The sequence below is a fragment of the Pan paniscus genome, chromosome 2, assembly GCF_029289425.2.
Source record: "Pan paniscus chromosome 2, NHGRI_mPanPan1-v2.0_pri, whole genome shotgun sequence".
Taxonomy (NCBI): domain Eukaryota; kingdom Metazoa; phylum Chordata; class Mammalia; order Primates; family Hominidae; genus Pan; species Pan paniscus.
The window spans coordinates 147,207,405-147,227,762 of NC_085926.1; the positions used below are offsets into that span (position 1 = coordinate 147,207,405).

The following is a 20,358-nucleotide window of genomic DNA, read 5'->3' on the forward strand; positions in this document are numbered from 1 at the left end:
CCTGTCATCAATATGTTTTGTAGCTTCCAAAATTTTATTGCTTTTGACACCTCTCCTAATCTCCCCGTATTTGTGGTTTTATGTCTTAAAAAAAACTTTTATTGTAAATTTAGTGTGATTTTAGGCAGCAGTGAAATTTGTGTGTGTGTGTGTGTTTTCATCTTAACCCAGATAAAGCATTTTATCTGAATTGATTAAGTTCCTTGGACTGACTAGGCATGGGGTGATCTCTGACCTGGGTAGCCAGTCATTACATCCAGTGCTCTTTCTAAAGTAAAAAGATTTCAGTGGCCAGGTTTGTGTATCTTGGCCTGCCTGTCCAGTTGCACACACTCAAGCATGACTCCTTAACTTAATTTCCTGCCATATATCTCGGTTCTTCTAGAACTGGAATCTTGTCCTTAATTTTCAGCTTCATCTCACAAAGCAGGAAGGAGAGCTAGCAGGATTCTTTCTGAATACAAATAGTTATGATTTTCACAATAGTAACCATGGATTGCCCCTATTCCTTATAGCTTTCCAAAGGGATGGAAATGTATAGGCCAGAGGCAGGGGTTTTAGGAATCTGCATATGATGTCTGTTAAGCTCACAGTCTCCAAGCATGTGACAAAAGGTAAGGCAGTGCTGGCTTCTTGTGCACTTTGTCTAGCCTAACAATGCCTACCTACCTTCACCTTCTTTCTCTCCCAAAATGGCTGACCCTTTGCTGTCCCTGTAACCCTATGACCTTTCTCCATCCCCTTCCCCTTCTGTTGTTTTTGTGGCATTTCCATGTCCCCACCATCCCAAATCTGCTCCAACTGCACCTGGGTTCTGATTTAAGTCAACCAGGCACTAAGAACTTTACATGTTTGAACTCAATTAATCTTCACAACAACCCTATTATTATTCCTGTTTTACAGACTCAGAAACTGATGCACACAGAGGTTAAGTAAACTTGACCAAAGTCACACACCTAATAAGGCAGAGCCCAGATTTGAACCCAAGCAATTTGACTCCAAAGTACATCTTTATTCCACTGTGCTATAGGCCACTTATAAATCATATCCATGTGCCGAATACTGTTTTCTGATATGTATATCAATAAAAGTATAAAATTACTCTCTATATATATTCATTTAATCCTCACAGCAACCCTAAATCAAGCAAACAACCAAACAGAATATTGAAGACCTGGACAAAATTAACAACTTGACCTAATTTTAGTGCGCATATAGAATTCCGCCCTCAATATCTGGAGAAAACATATACTTTTACAGCACATAGAACATTTACAAAAAGTAATCATAAAATAAATCTTAAAAACTTTCAAATTTTCGGAATCACACAGACCACTTTCTACGATCATAATACAATTAAGTTCAAATCATAAAAACATAACATAAACTCATATGCTTGGAAAGTTTTTTGTTTGTTTGTTTGTTTGTTTGTTTTGAGATGGAGTCTCACACTGTCATCCGGGCTGGAGTACAGTGGCACAATCTTGGCTCACTGCAACCTCCGCCTCCAGGGTTCAAGTGATTCTCCCGCCTCAGCCTCCCGAGTAGCTGGGATTACAGGCGCCCACTACCATGCCCGGCTAATTTTTTTGTATTTTTGGTAGAGACAAGGTTTCACTATGTTGGCCAGGCTGGTCTCGAACTCCTGACCTTGTGATCTGCCCTCCTCGGCTTCCCAAAGTGCTAGGATTACAGGCATAAGCCACTGCGCCCAGCCATATACTTGGAAATTTTAAAGCACATTAAAAATCTCATGGATCAAAAAATAAATTATAAAGAAAACTAGAAAATATTTATAACCAAACAAGGAAAATGCAACATTTTAAAACTTGTGAGATTCAGCCAAAGTGGTAATTAAAGAATGTCTAGTCTTAAATGCTTATTTTAAGAAAAAAAGAAAGTTAGAAAATCAATAAGCTAGGTATTCAATTTAAGAAGTTAGGAAAATAACAATGAGATAGAAGCAAGGAGAACAGTAGATAAATAATAAGTGCAGAAATGCATAAAACAAATCATTCTCAATCAGGATTAGCTCATAATACTCTCAGAATTAAAAAGTGGAAAGATTATTTCTGGAAAGGGTAAGAGAAGGCCAGTCATATACATACCTATATATATTTTCTATTTTAACTCCTTAAATGAATTTTACAGAAAGAATTAGAGGACCATTGCTTTTTAAATGACATTTATTTTTTCTAATAATTCAAGTACATAACACATTTTCAAAGGGAAATTTGAAAATACTGAACAATGTAAAGAAAAGAGATAGAACTTATAGTCCTATCATTAGGAGATAATTATTAAGTATTAACTTGTGCATACTTATGCTTTCTTTTTTCAGCCTATAGCATCTGGTCTCCCATCCAAGTAATAACCTGGATCAACCCTGCTTAAGTTTCCAATATTAGGCATTTTCAGGGTGTTGTGACCACAGATGATGTAACTATTAACTTTTAAATATTTTTCTGGTCTTTACATATCTGAAGGTTTATACATGTCTACATGTAATTATATGGTTACTTAATTAAAAATTTGGGCTCAAACTGCATACATATATTTGGTTTTTGAGTTTTTTTCCTTTTTACTTTGAATTCACAAGGATATAAAACACATATTCAGCTTTTTTTTACTTAAAATTGCATGATTAGCATATACTCTTCAAATATAGAATATTTGGTGGCTGTGTTAAAATTTAATTTTCCTGATAGAGGTATCATGCTGCATTTGGCTGTACCCCTGATGTGTCCAATGCTGTGGTGGAGTCATTCAGCAAACATCTATTAACAGTCCATTCAATGTACGGTGCCATGCTGAATCTAAACAAGAGATAGACAGTCTGAAAGTATATAACAAACTGATGAAGTGGACCTTCCAGAAGTCTGTTTACAAGAGGGCTGAGGAGACTTTGAGAGAATTTTTAACAAGATGGTCCTGGATGTGACTAGCTTATGGACTTGATAGAGAAATCCTGGGCTGTCAGAGGGGAGAGGTCACTCTGAGTACAACCTGGTGTCTGTAGCTTGGGTTTGCTCTTGGTCCAAGTCCTTCAGACCTCATATTTAAGTTCTTTGGAAGGTAGAGTGTTATTGAATGAAGCTCTGTAAAACTCTGGAGCCTAAGCATCTTTGTCTTAGCATCCCTCCAACCCAACATCTAGAAAAGGGAGACTTCGGTTGGATCATTTTAGTTGCAATAAACAGAGCTGCACTGATTTAGTGGGGGGTTTACTGAAATGATCAGCACAGTGACAAAGAAGAAAGACTATCTAGGAATCCAACAACAGAAACCAGGCCTAGGGTATTCTGTTCATTATGGGCAAAGGCAGTTTTAGGAGCTTTTGGAGTAGAAGTTCATGTATCTTCCTTTTAATATGATACCATTATTAACATGAACCTGATACTCTCTGAATGTTGGCTTCCTTCTTCATCCTTTAATCATTTTTTGATGGTAATGCTCCGGTTGCTTCATTCTTGGCTTCCTAGTTCAAATTCTTATGCTTGAATAACCACCAGTCTTGTTTGGACTGTGTTTTACTCCAGGCTAAGTCAGAGGCCATTAGCAAGACAATAGGCTGCCCATGACTCTGGGGCCTGCCCCAGTTCAGTCAGCTGGGCCCAGAGCATGAAGGTCATGCAGTATATAACATGGCTTGCTTTCAAGATGCTTGTTTCAGCAAAGGCTGTGAACAAGGCTTAAAGGGGGCTGTTGGCACAGCAGGCATCAAGGAGAAAGATATTCTCTTCCGTATCCCCCCAGCCTACTCCCTGGCTTTGGCACAGAGCAGGTGTTGACAGACCATTGTTGACAATGTCCATGGAGGAGACAAATGGGGAAATGGCAGAAGTGTTGAGGCCCAGTGCACCTGTGATGGAAGCAGTGCTCAGCAGGGTAACTACAGGAAGCAGAAAACCTGGTATGAGCATTCAACACTGAGTGCCTGCCTACTGGCTTCACTGTGTGCTGGGTCCTATGGATGGTGGGAAATATATAAGATGTGGCTACTGTTCCCGAGGAAGACATGGCATGTATAGGTGGAAAATTTGTAAGTGTTCTACTTTTTAATTACTTTAAAAATAAATATAGGTACTGGTAACTCCCCCTGACACAGGTATTGACTGGTCAGTGGTCATTTTCTCTTGCCCATTGAGCATGTTCCCTAGCTGCTCACTTATTTTAAGGCTACCTCTTCTAGTCCATCACACTCACCCTCAGGAGTCAGAAAGGAAGAGCAAGAGTTTAGATTGTATAAGTTTATATAAAACTCTTTTTGGCTCATCTATATCACTACTTTCCTCATTGAATGTTGATGGAAGTGTCATTTCACGACGTTTGCAAATAATGTTGAGGAATGTGGAAAGAGCATATGCCTGAAAGTTTGGAAAAATAAAAAAATTTTAATAGTGAAAATATGAGTTTATAAAATATTTATAGTAAAACATATTCAATAAAGAAATCTTGGAAAATATAGAAAAGTGGGAAGAAGGGTCATCAATGCCCCAAACCAAGCATAATTGGCATTTTGTTATATTTCCTTTTAGATTTAGTTTTCATCCTAAACTTTGATTATTAGTGTTTCATTTGCTTTAAATAATTATATAGTAAACATGAATTTGTAACCTGCTTTTTGATGTAGCATTATTCATAATTTTAAAAACATCATTTGTAATGACTGTAATTTTACAACCATGTAGTACTCTTTATTTTTTATTTAATTTTTTTAATATCAGAAAACATTTACAGTGTGTACCCCTCTTTACTTAATCCTTTCTCTGAATTTAGAATTTTGGGGTGTTTCCAATTTTCCAGAATATTAAATAATGTTGCAATATACATATTTGCATAAAGTTTTCTCTCATATTCTTATTTACTTCCCTAGTACAGATTCTTGGAAATGGATTTGTTTGATCAAAGGGCAGAAGTATTTCTGAAGTTTCTGATGCATATTACTTAAAAAACATACTAAATGGAAGGGTGGTATACTTGCATGTGCAGTGAGGACTGCAAATTTTTCACAAATAAACACCAAATGCAGAAAGCACCATCATTTCAATATTGCCCTCAAGTCTACACAGTTGATATAATATTTAGATAGATGGCCATGTCTTGATAATGGAAAACATTTTGTCCTTATTCAAATGATTCCAGGCTATAGGAAAAAAGGAAAAACAAAGTGATTAAAGTTATAAACTTGGCTTGATTAGTAATCCGTAATCCAGGTAGCAACTTAAACTTATATTTCATATTCAAAATATGATAGAACAGAAAAAACATCTCTTAAAAATTGCTAGGAAAGGTATTACACATTCTGTTGTTAAACAAAATACAAGCCATCTCATTCATAATTTTTCTTCACTCTGGACTTCTTGATAGCAGTTTCAACCATAACTAAATTAACATTAGTATTTTAGCAGATGAAGTAGAAGTAGTTTCAATGGGATAAATACATATTTCCCTTCTTCTTCAAAAGCACTCACTATGCGCTCGAGATAAAGGTTTGTTAGTTGAATGTAGCAGCATTCAGAAGAGAAGTTATTTCAATGAGATAAGGTTCTGAGCCTTTGCTTAACTTATGAACAGGAAAATTCTTGATAAATGGTAAAATTTCATCATGCTTTGAGTTATCTCTATGTAGAATACTAAAACTTTGCTCATTCAAAACACTTATGAAGCCTTACCATACAACAAGAAATGCAGATTTTACAATTACTGAGTTGATTCAACCCTTATAGATAAGCCAAGACACATTGGGATATCAGAAAAAATTGAGATATTAGAGCTTGAATAAAGATGAGGGCAATAGAAATGGGGGGTAAGTGATGGAATTCTAGAGTCTTTTCAAAAAGCCTCATTGAATCCTGGGAAGTGGGGGAAATATGGATGAGCTACAGGTGCCCATGAGAATCTGTTACCTGGAAGATCACTGAATAGCTTCCACACAGTATCTTGGATAGTTGCATGACTACTCTGATGAGGCAGATGATCACTTGAAGCCCACTGAGGGTTATGAGAATGGAAAATAAAATGATGTTCCACTCCACAACATGTGCAGGTTCCAGGCACTGAATCCATATGCTAGAATCTGTAAGGAAACTGAGAGAGACCCATGGCCAAATCTACATACTGGGTCCAAGGAAGAAAGCTACAAGCATTTGTATGTTTGAGAAATTACTGTATAACTAAAATATATAGTTATTAGATATGAATTAATACATTTTAAAAACCATTCAGATACACATATTGGACATATCTTATGCATAGCACTGAGCTAGATACTTAGTGTGTTATAAATGTTGTGCTTGCCTTATCACCCCCATGGCCTCTTTGTTTTTCTTTCTCCCTCTTCCATTTCTTTCCTTTATTGTTTTTTACTCCTTCTTTTTTACTCTTTCCTTTTTACTTCCTTTTACTCTTTTTTTACTCTTTTCCTTTTTACTCCTTTTTACTTCCTTCTTTTTTACTCTTTCCCCACCTTTATTTATTTTCTACTTTCTAATGCTCCAGGAAATAGAGGCACTCTGAGAATTTCTTTATATTGTTAATGGCTCTTGTCTCCAATGGGAAAGAGCACTGAATATGAAGTCAGAATTCCTGTATCTGGATCGGCAGGATGTTGAGCAAAGAACTTTACCCCTCTGGCCTCCAGACTTTTTTTTTTTTTTTTTTTTGAGATGGAGTCTTGCTCTGTCACCCAGGCTGGAGTGCAGTGGCGCACCTTCGCTCACTGCAAGCTCTGCCTCCCTAGTTCATGCCATTCTCCTGCCTCAGCCTCCCAAGTAGCTGGGACTACAGGCACCTGCCACCACGCCCGGATAATTTTTTGTATTTTTTTAGTAGAGACGGGGTTTCACCGTGTGAGCCAGGATGGTCTCGATCTCCTGACCTCATGATCTGCCTGCCTCGCCCTCCCAAAGTGCTGGGATTACAGGCATGAGCCACCACGCCTGGCCCTCCAGACTCTTATCTTGATAATGGGGTTAAAATATCTAACCCCAGAGTTATTGTGAATATTTGGTAAGAATGTGTATACAAACAGTTTGGAACCTGTAAAGTACAATACAGATGTGGTTTTCTGTTAAATTTCCCTAAACCTATCTCATACCCCCATTTACCCCTATCTCCATCTCAGCTGCCAGGGAAATGAGTCCCTCCAGATCCCTCCTCTAGACTGTTCCTAGTACATGCTCTGCACAGATCATCTAGCAATTTAAAACAAGATGACTTGCAATGTTGCAGGAAGTCAGGGACCCCAAATGGTGGGACTGGCTGGAGCCGTGGCAGAGAAACATAAATTGTGAAGATTTCATGGACATTTATCAGTTCCCAAAGAATACTTTTATAATTTCTTATGCCTGTTCTTACTCTAATCTCTTAATCCTGTTATCTTCATAAGTTGAGGATGTACATCACCTCAGGACCACTGTGATAATTGTGTTAACTGTACAAATTGATTGTAAAACATGTGGTTTGAACAATATGAAATCAGTGCACCTTGAAAAAGAGCAGAATAACAGAGATTTTTAGGGAACAAGGGAAGACAACCATAAGGTCTGACTGCCTGCGGGGTCGGGCAAAAAGAGCCATATTTTTCTTCTTGCAGAGAGCCTATAAATGGATGTGCAAGTAGGAGAGACCTGAGGGAGAGTCATGTTTGCTAAGAAAGGTCATGGTATATGGCACCATGTAAAAATCTTTAGAATGAAGGCAGCTACAGTCACAGAAGCAGCTCTGCCGTGTAGGCCTAGATGCACATGTAAGACCTCAGATGAACATGGGCCTTGAACAATAAAGCTAATCATGGAGAGTTGAGAAGAAAATTTAACTTCCCCCAGTGAATGGTACAGACATTCCCTCATTTTACTCCATTAGAATTCTGGACCTCTTCTGTATTTCTTTCTGGGCCCTGCTACCTCCTAATCTGCATCCAGTGCTGGGAACCCAATAAGCCCAGCACAGTGCCAGTGTGAGGCATTCTGAGATCCGGGATTGGGTTGTGAGACTCCTGACTGAATTACTAGCCTTCTGAGCAAGGCTACCTCTTTAGACCCTTCTCCAGTATAAGCTGCATAAGCTCTGGCTCATTCCACAAACTACTGCACCTAATCATGTTCCTGGACCTCAGACTGCACTTTCCTGCTCATCCTGCCTTGTTCTATCTCTTTATCATCCCTCCTACTATAGCCCTGAGTGGCACCATCCAAGAGCACCATGGTTTCTCTCCTTCTCAAGCCCTTTCACACTTGTAACAGACCGTATGTCCAACCTGGCCATAAAACAAAACTGAGTTCCTGGATCCACCCAGGCCATAAGCTCCAGCTGTTACCAGACCAGACCATAGTAACCACACAACTTTAATCTGAGGTATGGGAGAAACACACCTTTCATTTGGATAGCTCCATCACAGCCTCAAGACATTCAATGAAAATGGCATTAAAAGACTGAAGAAAAAAATCTAAACAAAGATCTGTGCAAGAACAAATTGGTCTGGATATTAGTAAACTAACAGGAAAATTCTGCACTAAAACAGCCACATGGAACCCCAAAGTGATCATGGAAAATGAGCGTGAGCTTGAGCATGAGGCCAGGTGTTTCTGATTTTCCGACCTCCTTGGTTTGGGGAATTATTCCTTACCGTCCAGCAGTGCCTTCAAAAGCATACTCCCAGCCATCAAGGGTGCGGCAATATGGCCCTTGGACAAGACCCAAGGCAGAGATGACCAGGCAGTATCCAGAAAAAGCAATTCCAAGGGAAGAAAAGATAATTGACAGCAGTGTCTAAATTAAAACATAGAAGCAGGTTAGTACCATAGAATGCGACAAGGGGATATTGTGGATAAATTATCAGATAGCTACATTCCCCTATTCACCCAAGCTCATGCAGTCTATACAATACTAAATGCCCACATAGAAATAAAAAAAAAAGTAATCCAAACCTATTTGATCTTAAAAATAAGTTTTTAAATAACGTTTAGTTTGGCATCACATAGAGGTAACTAGGTAATTTACTAAATTTATTCTTTCCTTGTGGAATTTTGATATCAAAATAATGATCTCCTCTTATGAAAATGCAGTGAAGGATGTGATCAATCAACCCATAACTATCTATTGAAGACCTGTTATTTTCTAGGTAGAGTGGGTTCTCTAAGAATTATAAGCTATGACCTCTGCTTTCCTCTTATAAAGATATTAAAATATCTTTACAAGAATATAAAGGAAAATATCAGGTATAGTATTGATATTTATATTCATATTCAAGTGACGATAGGATTGATGGAGAGGGGGGTGTTTTCATTTGAGTAGAGAGAATGGGTGTTATTCACAGGCAGATCAGTGCAACCAGAGTTGTGAGAAAGTAGGTTTAATCTAAGAGGGGTTTATTCAGATGAGTGAGGAGAAAGGCTCTGAAGACAGATTGACATGGTACTAACGCTGGGAAAACAAGGTTGATAGGACACAATTCAGCCCTTGAGTAGCTTAAAAAGTGAGTACAGCTTGGTAGATCCAGGCCAGAGCTGGCCTTGAATGCCAGCTTAAGAAATCTGGACTTTATCCTTCAGGGCAAGGGACTTCCCTCCTCCCAACCTTAAAAAATGTCAAATCTACAAAAAAATTGAAAGTATAGTACAATAAACCCCTACATATCCTTTATCTAGAATCACCTACATGAATATTTTACCATATTTGTTTGTGCTTTCTCTCTTTCTCTGTGTGTATGTGTGTATATATTCATGCAAAGTATATATGTACACCTGTACATATATATGCATATGTATTTATTATGTGTTTTTGTTACTGAGCCATTAGGTTGCAGACATTATGATATTTCACCCCTAAATATTTCAGCATACATCTCCTAAGAATAAAAACATTCTTTTATTTTGTAACTTTTAAATTTTTTTTGTACAGGATCCAATAAAGGTTTATGTACAAGATTACATCTCTTTAGTTTCCTTTAATTTACACTAGTCTTTCTGCCTTTTTGTTTTTTGGGGTGTTAAACTGTTTTTAAGAATCCCAGACAGTTGTCTTGTAGATGTCTCACATTCTGGGCTTTTCTGATTATTTTCTCACAATTGAATTCAAACATTTTAGCGAGAATACTTAATGGGTGTGGTGTACGTTGTGGGCCTTTCATGCTAAGGGTGGTGCTAAGTTTGATCTCTTGGTTAAGAGTATCCTTCAGATCTCTTCCCTGGATAGGTACATTTTCCTCTTGGCAATTAGTAAATAACTGCCAAGGTGATGCTTTGAGACAGTGTCATATTCTGTTTCTTAATAACATTTCAACTGATGGATTTAGCATCCACTGATGATCCTCATATTCATTGATTACCAGCAATCACTGCGGTTCCAATGTGCTGCTTTCATAATGCTATAATTTCTCTGCATTTATGTTATCATTTTTTCTGCACAGAACAACTTCCATTTCCCATTCCTCTCTCCTTTGCCTCTGTCTATATTTTCTGGACTCTCGGATCTTCTAATTCATTGTGCTATAATCCATAAATGCGATTATTCTTTTAGATGCACAGATGGTCCAAATTCGGCCAATGTGAACATCCCTGTAGGTCAACTCCTATGCCCTTTGACAGACTCCTGTCATTCTTTGAACATTTTCTTGCTTTCTGGCACAAGATGTTCCAGGTTCATTTTGAGCTTACCCTGCCATAGACCCGGAAGAAGCTGGGGTTTTGTTGTTGTTGTTGTTTTGTTGTTGTTTTTGGGTTGTAGTCTCACTCTGTCACCCAGGCGGGAGTGCAGTGGCCTGTTCATGGCTCACTGCAACCTCCACCCCCTAGGTTCAAACGATTCTCCTGCCTCAGCCTCTTGAGTAGCTGGGACTACAGGCACGTGCCACCACGCCTAGCTAATTTTTGTATTTTTAGTAGATATGGGGTTTCACCATGTTGGCCAGGCTGCTCTCAAACTCCTGACCTCAGGGTATCCACCTGCCTTAGCCTCCCAAAGTGCTGAGATTACAGGCATGAGCCGCTGTGTCCGGCCAGAAACTATTTTTTAAACAAGTCTTGTAATTGGTTTTTGAGCAGGAAGTGATATGCCTAAAATGTGCTTTTGGAAGATTGCTCTGGCAGTGGTCACACAAGCTGGAAGTAAGAGACCTCAAAGATAAGGATCCAGCTTGGAGACAGATGCAAGTTGAGGTGACAAAGACACACATTGGAGGAAAACACATTAAGGAGGAAATGAGTAGCTGGAGATGAAAAAAAAAAAAATACAGAGTTGGGGCTTGGATAAAAAGGAGACAGAAATAAGGATACCAAGAAGGGTTATTTGGTTTGGGGGGAAAATTAGCTTTAGAAATGTTGATTGCAGGGTGAGAGTAGGCAGCAGAATAGTAACATGCAGTAACCAATTGATAATAAATTCAAAAGCTGAGACCAGAAAAAGTAAGACCAACAAACCTGTGATTTTAGGAATAAAAATCATCTCAATAACATTTCTTTGTTTAAAATTATTTCACTGAGTATGACATTAATATATCCTCTTTATGGAAAACTGGAAAAAATATTCACTGGGAAGATCAATGAAGAATTTCTTCATTGGGGGAAACTGGCAACCATAGCATACACACACACACAGGCACACGCACACACCACAATCTAATGAGCGGATACCATTGCACTATCAAGGTAAGCCTCAAAATAAAGTGGGAATAAGAATTTGAATCATAGTTTTCTTTTCTGTAAACTGTAGATGATGTAGACAGGAATGGTACCTATGTGACAGGGCGATTTCAAAAATAAAATATAATAAAATATTAGCTATTATTTCAAGTGCCCTTATTTGGCCAATATTTGCTTTCCAGGAATAATTGTCCAAGAATTTTGGCAGAAAACCAGACTCCATGTAGGAATGGATAGTGCCTTAGTTCCTGCTGCTATAACAAAAATACCTTAGACTGAGTAATTAATAACAGAAATTTATTATTCACACTTCTGGAGGCTGGAAAGTCCAAGATCACTGGCAGATTCAGTGTCTGGTGAGGGCTCATTCCTCATAAATGGCACCTTCTGTGTGTCCTCGCATGGTGCAAGGGAGGTAAGAGTACTCCCCTCAACCCCTTTTATAAGGGCACCACTCTCATTCCTGAGGGAAGAGCCATCATAACTTAGTCACTTCCAAAAAACATCCTACCTCTTAATATCGCCACAGTGAGAATTAGGTTTCCATGTGAATTTTGGAGGAACACATTCAGGCCATAGCAGATAACAACCAAGAAATGAATCAATTTTTATTACATTTTGGAAGTTACAAACTGATGCAGATTCAATTTTTCCCACAATATGTACTTTGTTTGGTTTAAATGAAGATTAATTGCCAATATTTTACAATTGAAAAGTTTTACATAAAAATCCATATTTTTACTTTCTACTGAAAACTGAGAATTATTGCCCTACTTCATCATGGCAACAACTGGCTGGACTTCAGTAGCAGATCCTTCTCCTCCTTAGATGGAAATTGTGCTCTGATGCCTACCAGGCTCATTTAATTCATTTATGTCACACACATGGCTTCTGGGGGCATTTGAATTGGGACTTCTCTTCTAGTACTTACCTTGAAAAGGCCAAAAAGGGAACCCGGAGAATCCTCTCTTTCTTTCTCCTGCTGTTCCCAATGAGATGTCAGTCATCTAATTTAATGCTGATTATAAGACCCTTTTCAGACTATTTCTAGCATCTATTTGTGCTAGAAGTGCTAATAGTGAGTTAAGGCAAATTGAACATGTTAATTTTTATTATACACTTAATATCACATATATTTGTTTTCTAGAAATTCTCTGAGTATCATAACTTGAATCTATACCTGAATTTATTATTTCCCCTAGGCAATTTTGAAATGTCTTCCATAAGTATATTACAAGTAGCTACTGGAGGATGACTGAGTCAACTGGTCACACACACACACACACACACACACACACACACACACAGAGTGTATTTTAAATTTTCAATTCTTCTCCATAAGGGACACAGTACTAAATAAAGCAACGAATTTAATTTTTAAAAGACATTGGTCAAAGAAAATTTGCCATACAATCTTGACTACGCATTGAAATATCCTGGGGAGATTTAAAACATATCCACGCCCAGGTTGTACCTCAGACTAACTAAATCAGGGACTCTGGGGATGGGATTTAGGCATTAGTGTTGTTCCAAGCTCCCAGGTGATTGCAATATGAAGCTAACAGGTAGAAGCACTGCTGCAAAAAATGCCTACCAGATATCATCATAAAACTCCTAGCTAATAATCACTTGTTCTCTTTGAGCCACAAGTGCTTCATCTATAAAATAGGAGCAATAATGACTTAATTCACTGAGTAAATGTGAAAGAACTATAAAGTGCTATGCAAGTGTGAATAAACGATGAAGAGGAGGAAGAGGATGAGAAGGAGAATGGTAGAAATGCAGGAGCACTGGCTTAGAAAATGCGGTTGTATTATTCACCCTGATACTATTTTAATTATTTTTCAAGTGCCAACTTAGAAAATGCACATCACATACACCCAACAATATGGATGAATCTAAAAATTATTATCCTGGATGAAAAAACCCAGATAAAAAAGACAAATATTGTATGATTCCACATATATAAAATACAAACTAATCTATAATGACAAAAAGTAAATCAAAGGTTAATCTCTGGGGGTTGGCAGAAATATTCTGTTATCTTGACTGCAATGGTGGTTTCATGAGTGTAGTCAACTGTTAAAACTCATGATATTGCATACTTTTAATGGATGCCACTTATTATATGTAATTTAGCCCTCAATAAAGTTTGTAAAGAAAAAATAGACTAATGGAAACTCAGTTAGGAAAAAAAAGTATTATTTCCTAATTTTAGGTATCTTTAAATGCTGATTTTCTGAAAGTGCATCAGTAGAACAAAAGTGGAGGAAAGACTAAGCAAAATGGAAGATGATCTTGGCAGTAAACTCTTGATCTCTGTACTGTACTCAACAGTAGTGAGGGTATAATACTGTCAATATTTTTGTGTTTCTGAGTGAGAGGAAAGAAAGCTGGAGCCCACTCAACCATCCTCAAAAAAACTGTTGCTCTTACCACATATTTTTTGCTGCAGTTTTCACTCTGGCAACATTTATAGTTGTTATTATTCTCCAGTACCAGAAGAACTGTTGTTACTATAAGCATCTATAGGAGGGAAGACATAAAATGTTAGCTATGAAATGCTAGTTTACATTTGTGCTTATAATCAGAGGACAGCGTCTTCAAGCGTAGAGTCTGGGGTCAGGTAGATATGGATTTGAATCCAAGCTCTGTCACTTTCTAGCTGTGTGAATTTGAGACACCTTCTGTATAAAATGGTATCAAGAGATTGTCACGAGTTAATATATGTGACATTTTGAGTATAGTGGTTGATTCATAGTGACTGATAAATGTTAGCTATTATTATCATGGTTAGCAACCATCAAAAGCTAATGATTAAGGAGAAGTAAATGGATGGACAGGAGAATACCGCCCTGGGCAGCAAAACCTGCCTTTCTCAATGACTCAGTTGTGGAGAACCAAGGAAAATCATTCAGCAGGCTTGGTAGTTTGCCAAACTCTCTTCATTTACTGTCCTCTGGGAATGGAGGTGAGAGGCTCAGTTAATCTGAAACCGTATCTCTTTAAAGTAACTTCAATTTCCCCATGCATTCAAACCATCTCAGGTTTAAATTGTTTCAATGTGTTTTGTCTGTATCAAGCCAACAAAGTGGGAGAATCAATGCATCTTATTTCCTTTTTTTAAATTTTATTTTAGGCAAAAGGCCAGAGCTCTGGAAAGAACATGTATTTCTTTACCATTATAATTTCATTATAATTTCTGGTTAGACTAGATACAGATCATGAATTGCTTATGGGAAATTCTCCACCCATTTTTTTACTCTCACTATTTAGGACTGAATCCCACAGCTGAGTTCACTGTTATTTTACTCTTCGTAGCCAATGTTTCTAGTTTCCAAATTTCTTCAGCTTTCATTAATTTTTTTGTTCATTTAATTATTTACCTATATTCTTCTCCTTTCTCCTAAAAGGATTTGATTCAGTTATAGTAATATATTTTAATAATTCCTGGAAGATGAAAAAAATAGAGAACAGGTTTCTTTTCCTAGTTTTAATTTTTACATGGAATATAAGCAAAAGAGTCCTATATTCCCCTCCTTTCCACATCGTTAGTTATGACAGATTGAAAGAAATTCTGGTCTAATCTTAGTTATGTCTTGCAACTCTTCCATCTATTGCAATTGCATATTGAGGGAAACAATGATGAGACAAGGCCAAAGCATAGTAACCAGCTTCATTACAATATTGATAGAGATAATTTGACCTAGAGCCTGTAGTCTTATTGCTCAGGCATCAACTGTTGAAAGAGACACTGCCTTCTTTTTTTGTTTTAAAATATAACTGCAATATAGAGGAGTCAAGAATAATGGAGGTAAAATACACATAATTCCACCACCCTCGTGAGTCTTCATGCATTTATTCCTGGTGTTTTCCCACATATGTCTATTTGACACAGCTGCAATAGTAATTTACCCACAACGTTATTGTGTCTTTTTTCACTTAACATGAAATAATGTGCATTTTCCATGTTGTTACATCTTCATAATTATAATTTTCACCACTGTATGAAGTGAATGTACCATAATTTATTTTGCTACTTCTCTGTAAGATGCTTCTTCTAGTTATTTACTATTATACCAATGCAGCCACAAACATCTGTACACATAGCTCTTCCCTTATTTTGGATGATTTCATCCGAAAAAATGATGAGATGTAGGATTACTGAGTCAAACGACATAAGCATTTTCATGGATCTTGATATATTATACCAGACTCTTCCCGAAAAGACTGACATTTATTTGTAGTGCAGCCAATATTAGTTATGTACTTATTTCATAGCAACATCAATAGCATTGGATATTAATATTTTAAAGTTTATTAATTTAATGTGCAAAATGAATAAATGAAAATTGCTTTACAACACAGCTATTCAAATATAATAATTAAAAACCCCTAAAAGATGTAGAAATAGATTATAATGAATTTTCTTCTACATTATTGGTGGTCTGATTAGCTTACAGTCCATAATGCACTATTTTTAGAAATGACTTAACCAGGAAATTGTCTTTTCCTCTGAGTTGCCAACATGATTTACTATCAGTTTGTTTATTTTTAAAGAGCACAAAGTCATCAGGAAAACGTTCATGGATTCTTGCCATTGATAATTCAATTTACTTTTCAAAAACTCCCTCTATTATTAGGGTTTAATGTAGGACTATTTTAATGATAACACAGCTCATTCTTTAATAATCATAATTACAACAGTCACTGGCTATCTACTACATGTCAGTCTCTCTCCTGGGCACTTTATATATATTTTATCTTTCAAAGTAAATGCCATTATTCACATTTTTCACATTAGAACACTGAGGCTCAAAGATACTGAGTAACTTGCTGAAGGTCTCATGGAACAAATGACAGAGCTTAGATTTACATGCAGGTTTGTCTGAATAGCCAAGTCTCTGCTTTTTTTTCATGCTGTCCTAATGCCCCTTCAAGCTAGAAAAACATGAGTGCAGACAGAAAATCTGTTCTAGAAAACAGTAATGCCACTGAAGATCAAATAGCTTAAATTGATATGCAGGGTTCATGAGAACATACTGTTTTTACAGGCCAGTGTCCCACAGACTTTCATTAGGACTAATTTCCTGCATTACTGAAGCTGCATTGCTGAGCAGCTTATTGAAAACAGAGCTATGTCCCAAATCCTAGCAGATTACCTGCCCCTTCACCCCCATCCCTCTTTCAAATCCTACACCCAAGATTAGCAGAATGATTTTTCCATTATTCATTACTTTTACTACTTACAAAGTAAGTCTCAATTACAACTCCCCCTTCTCTCCCAAGTCTCCAAATTCATACTTACCATGATGCCTGAGAAACAGATTCCTTCAAAATACCACACGTAGTTGGTGAGTTTATTGCTGGATGCATAGGAAGTTTGCCCATTCGGGAAATACAATAATATGTTCACGATTATACTCCAAAGTGCAAGCGGAATCAGCAAACAACTTAGGCAGCCTCCACACTTCCGAGACCCCATTTTGCCCTGCTTAGAACCTGCGGGAGATTTCAAGAGTATACAGTCACAGAAAGTCTATTTTTCTTCTTCCTACCTGAACTTTTCTCTCTCTCTCTCTTTTTTTTTTTTTTTGAGATTACCTACCACTTCCAGGGTCAGAGCCCTTCACTTCATATTCATGAGGAGACGGGGAATTGGAATATACCCGCAGCCGACAATCTCAGTGTGAAATACTGGTTTACTGTTTGGAGAACAATAGACAATGATCAACAACTGAAGAGCTGAGCTGGTCTTCATCCTGTGCCAAAGGAATGCGGTGTTTTTCACTGCTTTTTAAAATAAGTCATTTTCCTCTGGATTAAAGCACTGAAGGCTTAACCCTGACCCTGTGTTAAGAAGGAAGTTGGGGTGGGAACTGGAATTGAATGTAGCAAATTTCATCCAACAGTGGAGAGAGGGTTAAAGAGAAAACTACCAAGGAGGTTTATATTTAGAGCTTGATAGGTTTGTTAAAATGTCCTGACTTTACCCTCTTTATGTATCTGTCTTTCACCTAGTGTGCTTTTTGTGTGCACACTATTCACCAAGCTTTGTTCAAATTGCAAGGGATACAGAAAGGACTGAGAAAGTGACTGGTGGATGAGAAAAACAAAATATCTTGGTTAGATCAGTACAGCTTTCCTTCCAAGAGTTTGCATCTATTATCTCTACCTTTCTGTAAAATCATAACAGAAATAAAGGCATATTTTTCCTACTATTAAGAAAACAAAGGTAGGGCTGGCGCAATGGCTCAAGCCTGTAATCTCAACACTTTGAGAGGCTGAGGCGGGTGGATCATCTGAGGTCAGGAGTTCGAGACCAGCCTGGCCAACATGGTGAAACCCCATCTCTACTAAAAATACAAAAATTAGCTGGCATAGTGCTGGGCACCTGTAATCCCAGCTACTCTGGAGGCTGAGGAAGGAGAATCACTTGAACCTGGGAGACGGAGGTTGCAGTGAGCCGAGATCGTTCCACTGCACTCCAGCCTGGGTGACAAAGTGAGACTCTGTTTCAAAAAAAAAAAAAAAAGAAAGAAAGAAAGAAAGAAAGAAAGAAAGAAAGAAAGAAAGAAAGAAAGAAAGAAAGAAACTAGCAGTCCAGGTTCCAAAGAGGTTTCTTGGCACCCCCTTGTGGATATGGTTTTTTTTTCCCTCTAGTGCTTTTGATCTAAGTGCATCAAAAAATCTGGGCATTAGACGTTTTTTCCAGTCACATAGAAGCAGCATAAAATCATATTTACTAGAGTTCCTGGGATGACTGGGAAGAGAATAACATTGTTGGTTGAGCATTCATTGAGCATCTCTTATGTGGCAGGCACTGTGCTTGATGTTTTAAAAGGTTCACTCTGGCTGCTGTGTTGTAAATAGGTGGTAAAGGGTGTGGAGGAGATAGAGATGAGTTCTGAAGCCATTTCCACCATCCAGGTAAGAGATAATGATGACTCGGATCATGATGGTAGTAGCAGCAGAGGTGGTAAAAGGAAGCTGGATTTGGGATATATTTTGAAGCTTGTGCCAACAGGATTGGTGGCAGATTGGATGTGGGTATAAGAGAAAGAGAGAAGTCAAAGACGACATCATTTGGGCCCGAGAAACTGGGAGAATAAAATTGTCATTAACAGAAATGAGCAAGTCAGCTGAATGAGCAGGGTTGGGAGAAGAGGAATGATATGGTCAGTTTCGAATGTGCGAAGTTTTGAAATACCTTTTAGAAATCCAAGTGGAGATGTCAACTAGGCAGCTGGATATGCAAATATGAAGTTCAAGGAAGAGGTCTGGGTGACATATAAATGTGACAGTTGTCAGCATATAAATGGTATTTAAACCCATGAGACGCTAAGGAAATGCATGTTGATAGAAAAGAGACCCAAGGACTAAATCCTGGGCAGCCCAGGACTGAGTTTAGGGACATGAGAGGAAGGCAGAAAGGATACTGAGAAATGGCCAGTGAGCCCAAAATGAAGATCAGGAGCTTATTCTCAAAGGTGACTTTCTAAGAAGAAGAAGGCGTGATCAACAAAGTTAAATGCTGCCAAAGGGCACATCATACGAAAGAACTGAGAATCGGCTATTGGGTTGAGCAACGTGGAGGTCACTGGTGGCCTTCATAAGAGGATCTTTCTTGGTGAGTTAGAGATGAGATGAGAGTCCAGCTGCAGTGGATTCATGAGAGAATGGGAGGAGAGAAATTGGAAATAGATGAGGTAACTCTTTTGGAGAGTTTTGCTGTAAAGGAGGGCAGAGAAATGGGGCAGCAGCTAGAGGAAAAGTAGAAGTCAAGGGACAAAAATTAATGGAAAAAATGGTAGCATATTTGTATACTGTTGTGGGAAGGGCTATGAGGGAGGGTAGGTAGGTATTTACCATAAAGGAGATAAAGGAGAGAATTGCTGGCACAGGCTCCTTGAGTAGGTGAGAAAGGGTGGGAGTGTGTGCACAGATGGAGGAGCTTACCTTAGATGGCAGCAGGGCAGGTCAGTGTCAGCAACAGAACAGAAGGAGAACATAGCAATGGGCTTGGAGGTGGTTAGTGGGAACTTCTGTTTATTATACTTCTGTTTTCTCAGTGAAACAGGAGGCAATTTTATCAGCTGAGAATGAGGATGGGCAGAGGGTGTTAAAGGTTTAAAGGAAGAGAGGAGAAGTTCAAACACTTGGCTTGGAAAGTGGGAGAATGAACAGACTAGAGAAATGTGGCAGGTGCTGAGGGACCACTTGAGTCTGTGACCGTGAATGGATAGTGAGACTGGACAGGAGACTTGGGTATTTTTCCTAGTAAGGTTCAGTGGCAGAGATGTAGCCAGCAAGTAGGAAGAAAGCTGGAGTCAACCAGGATTGGGACTTTGCTAGGCAGATACCATGAAGAGAGGGATGGGCAAAGGATTCAAGAATGTATGCAAGTGAATGGTTATAATGATGGACTGTGGAACTTAAGCTGAGTAAAGAGGGAAGTAAGGACGTGAGGGAGTGTGAGAAATAGTAAAGAGGCACTGGATTTGTAAATTGTGTGTTCCAGTGTGGCTGAAAAATTACTGGTTTTAGGTAACACACAGAGTGAGCTAGAAAGAGAGGAAGTAGTGATTGAGAAGTGTGATGCTGGAATTTGAGATTTTAGAGATGTTTCAGGAATAGGCGAAGAAAATGTCTGGAGGTGTGTTATGGGCTGATCATGTCTCTCCTAAATGCATATGTTGAAGCTCTAACCCCCCAT

General features: G+C 38.2%; 1 protein-coding gene across 2 annotated transcripts; it reads right to left on the minus strand.

Moving 5' to 3' along the window:
* Positions 1-1,029: 1,029 nt before the first annotated feature.
* On the minus strand, positions 1,030-17,555 carry TM4SF18 (transmembrane 4 L six family member 18). 2 transcript variants are annotated; one of them, XM_003826483.4, is made up of 6 exons: positions 17,251-17,551; positions 16,951-17,144; positions 14,079-14,168; positions 8,630-8,772; positions 5,910-6,090; positions 1,030-5,146 (listed from the first exon to the last, which is right to left on the minus strand). In XM_003826483.4, the coding sequence occupies exons 2-6, from the start codon at positions 17,125-17,127 to the stop codon at positions 5,132-5,134; spliced, it is 606 nt and encodes a 201-aa protein (XP_003826531.1). In that variant the 5' UTR covers positions 17,128-17,144; positions 17,251-17,551; the 3' UTR covers positions 1,030-5,131. The 2 variants fall into 2 exon arrangements, with proteins under 2 accessions (XP_003826531.1, XP_034813477.1); XM_034957586.3 differs by having other exon boundaries at positions 16,951-17,555.
* Between the last annotated feature and the right edge of the window lie 2,803 nt (positions 17,556-20,358).

What these genes read in the sequence shown, in the direction of transcription:
- TM4SF18 (XM_034957586.3), bottom strand. Translation starts at nt 17,127, where the DNA reads ATGGGGTCTCGGAAGTGTGGAGGCTGCCTAAGTTGTTTGCTGATTCCG. An exon ending in ACTGCAGCAAAAAATATGTG is followed by an intron (nt 8,773 to 14,078) that starts GTAAGAGCAACA and finishes GTTTTAATTTAG; the next exon opens with ACACTGCTGTCAATTATCTT. An exon ending in TTTGAAGGCACTGCTGGACG is followed by an intron (nt 6,091 to 8,629) that starts GTAAGGAATAAT and finishes GGTCTCTCTCAG; the next exon opens with TTTCCTTACAGATTCTAGCA.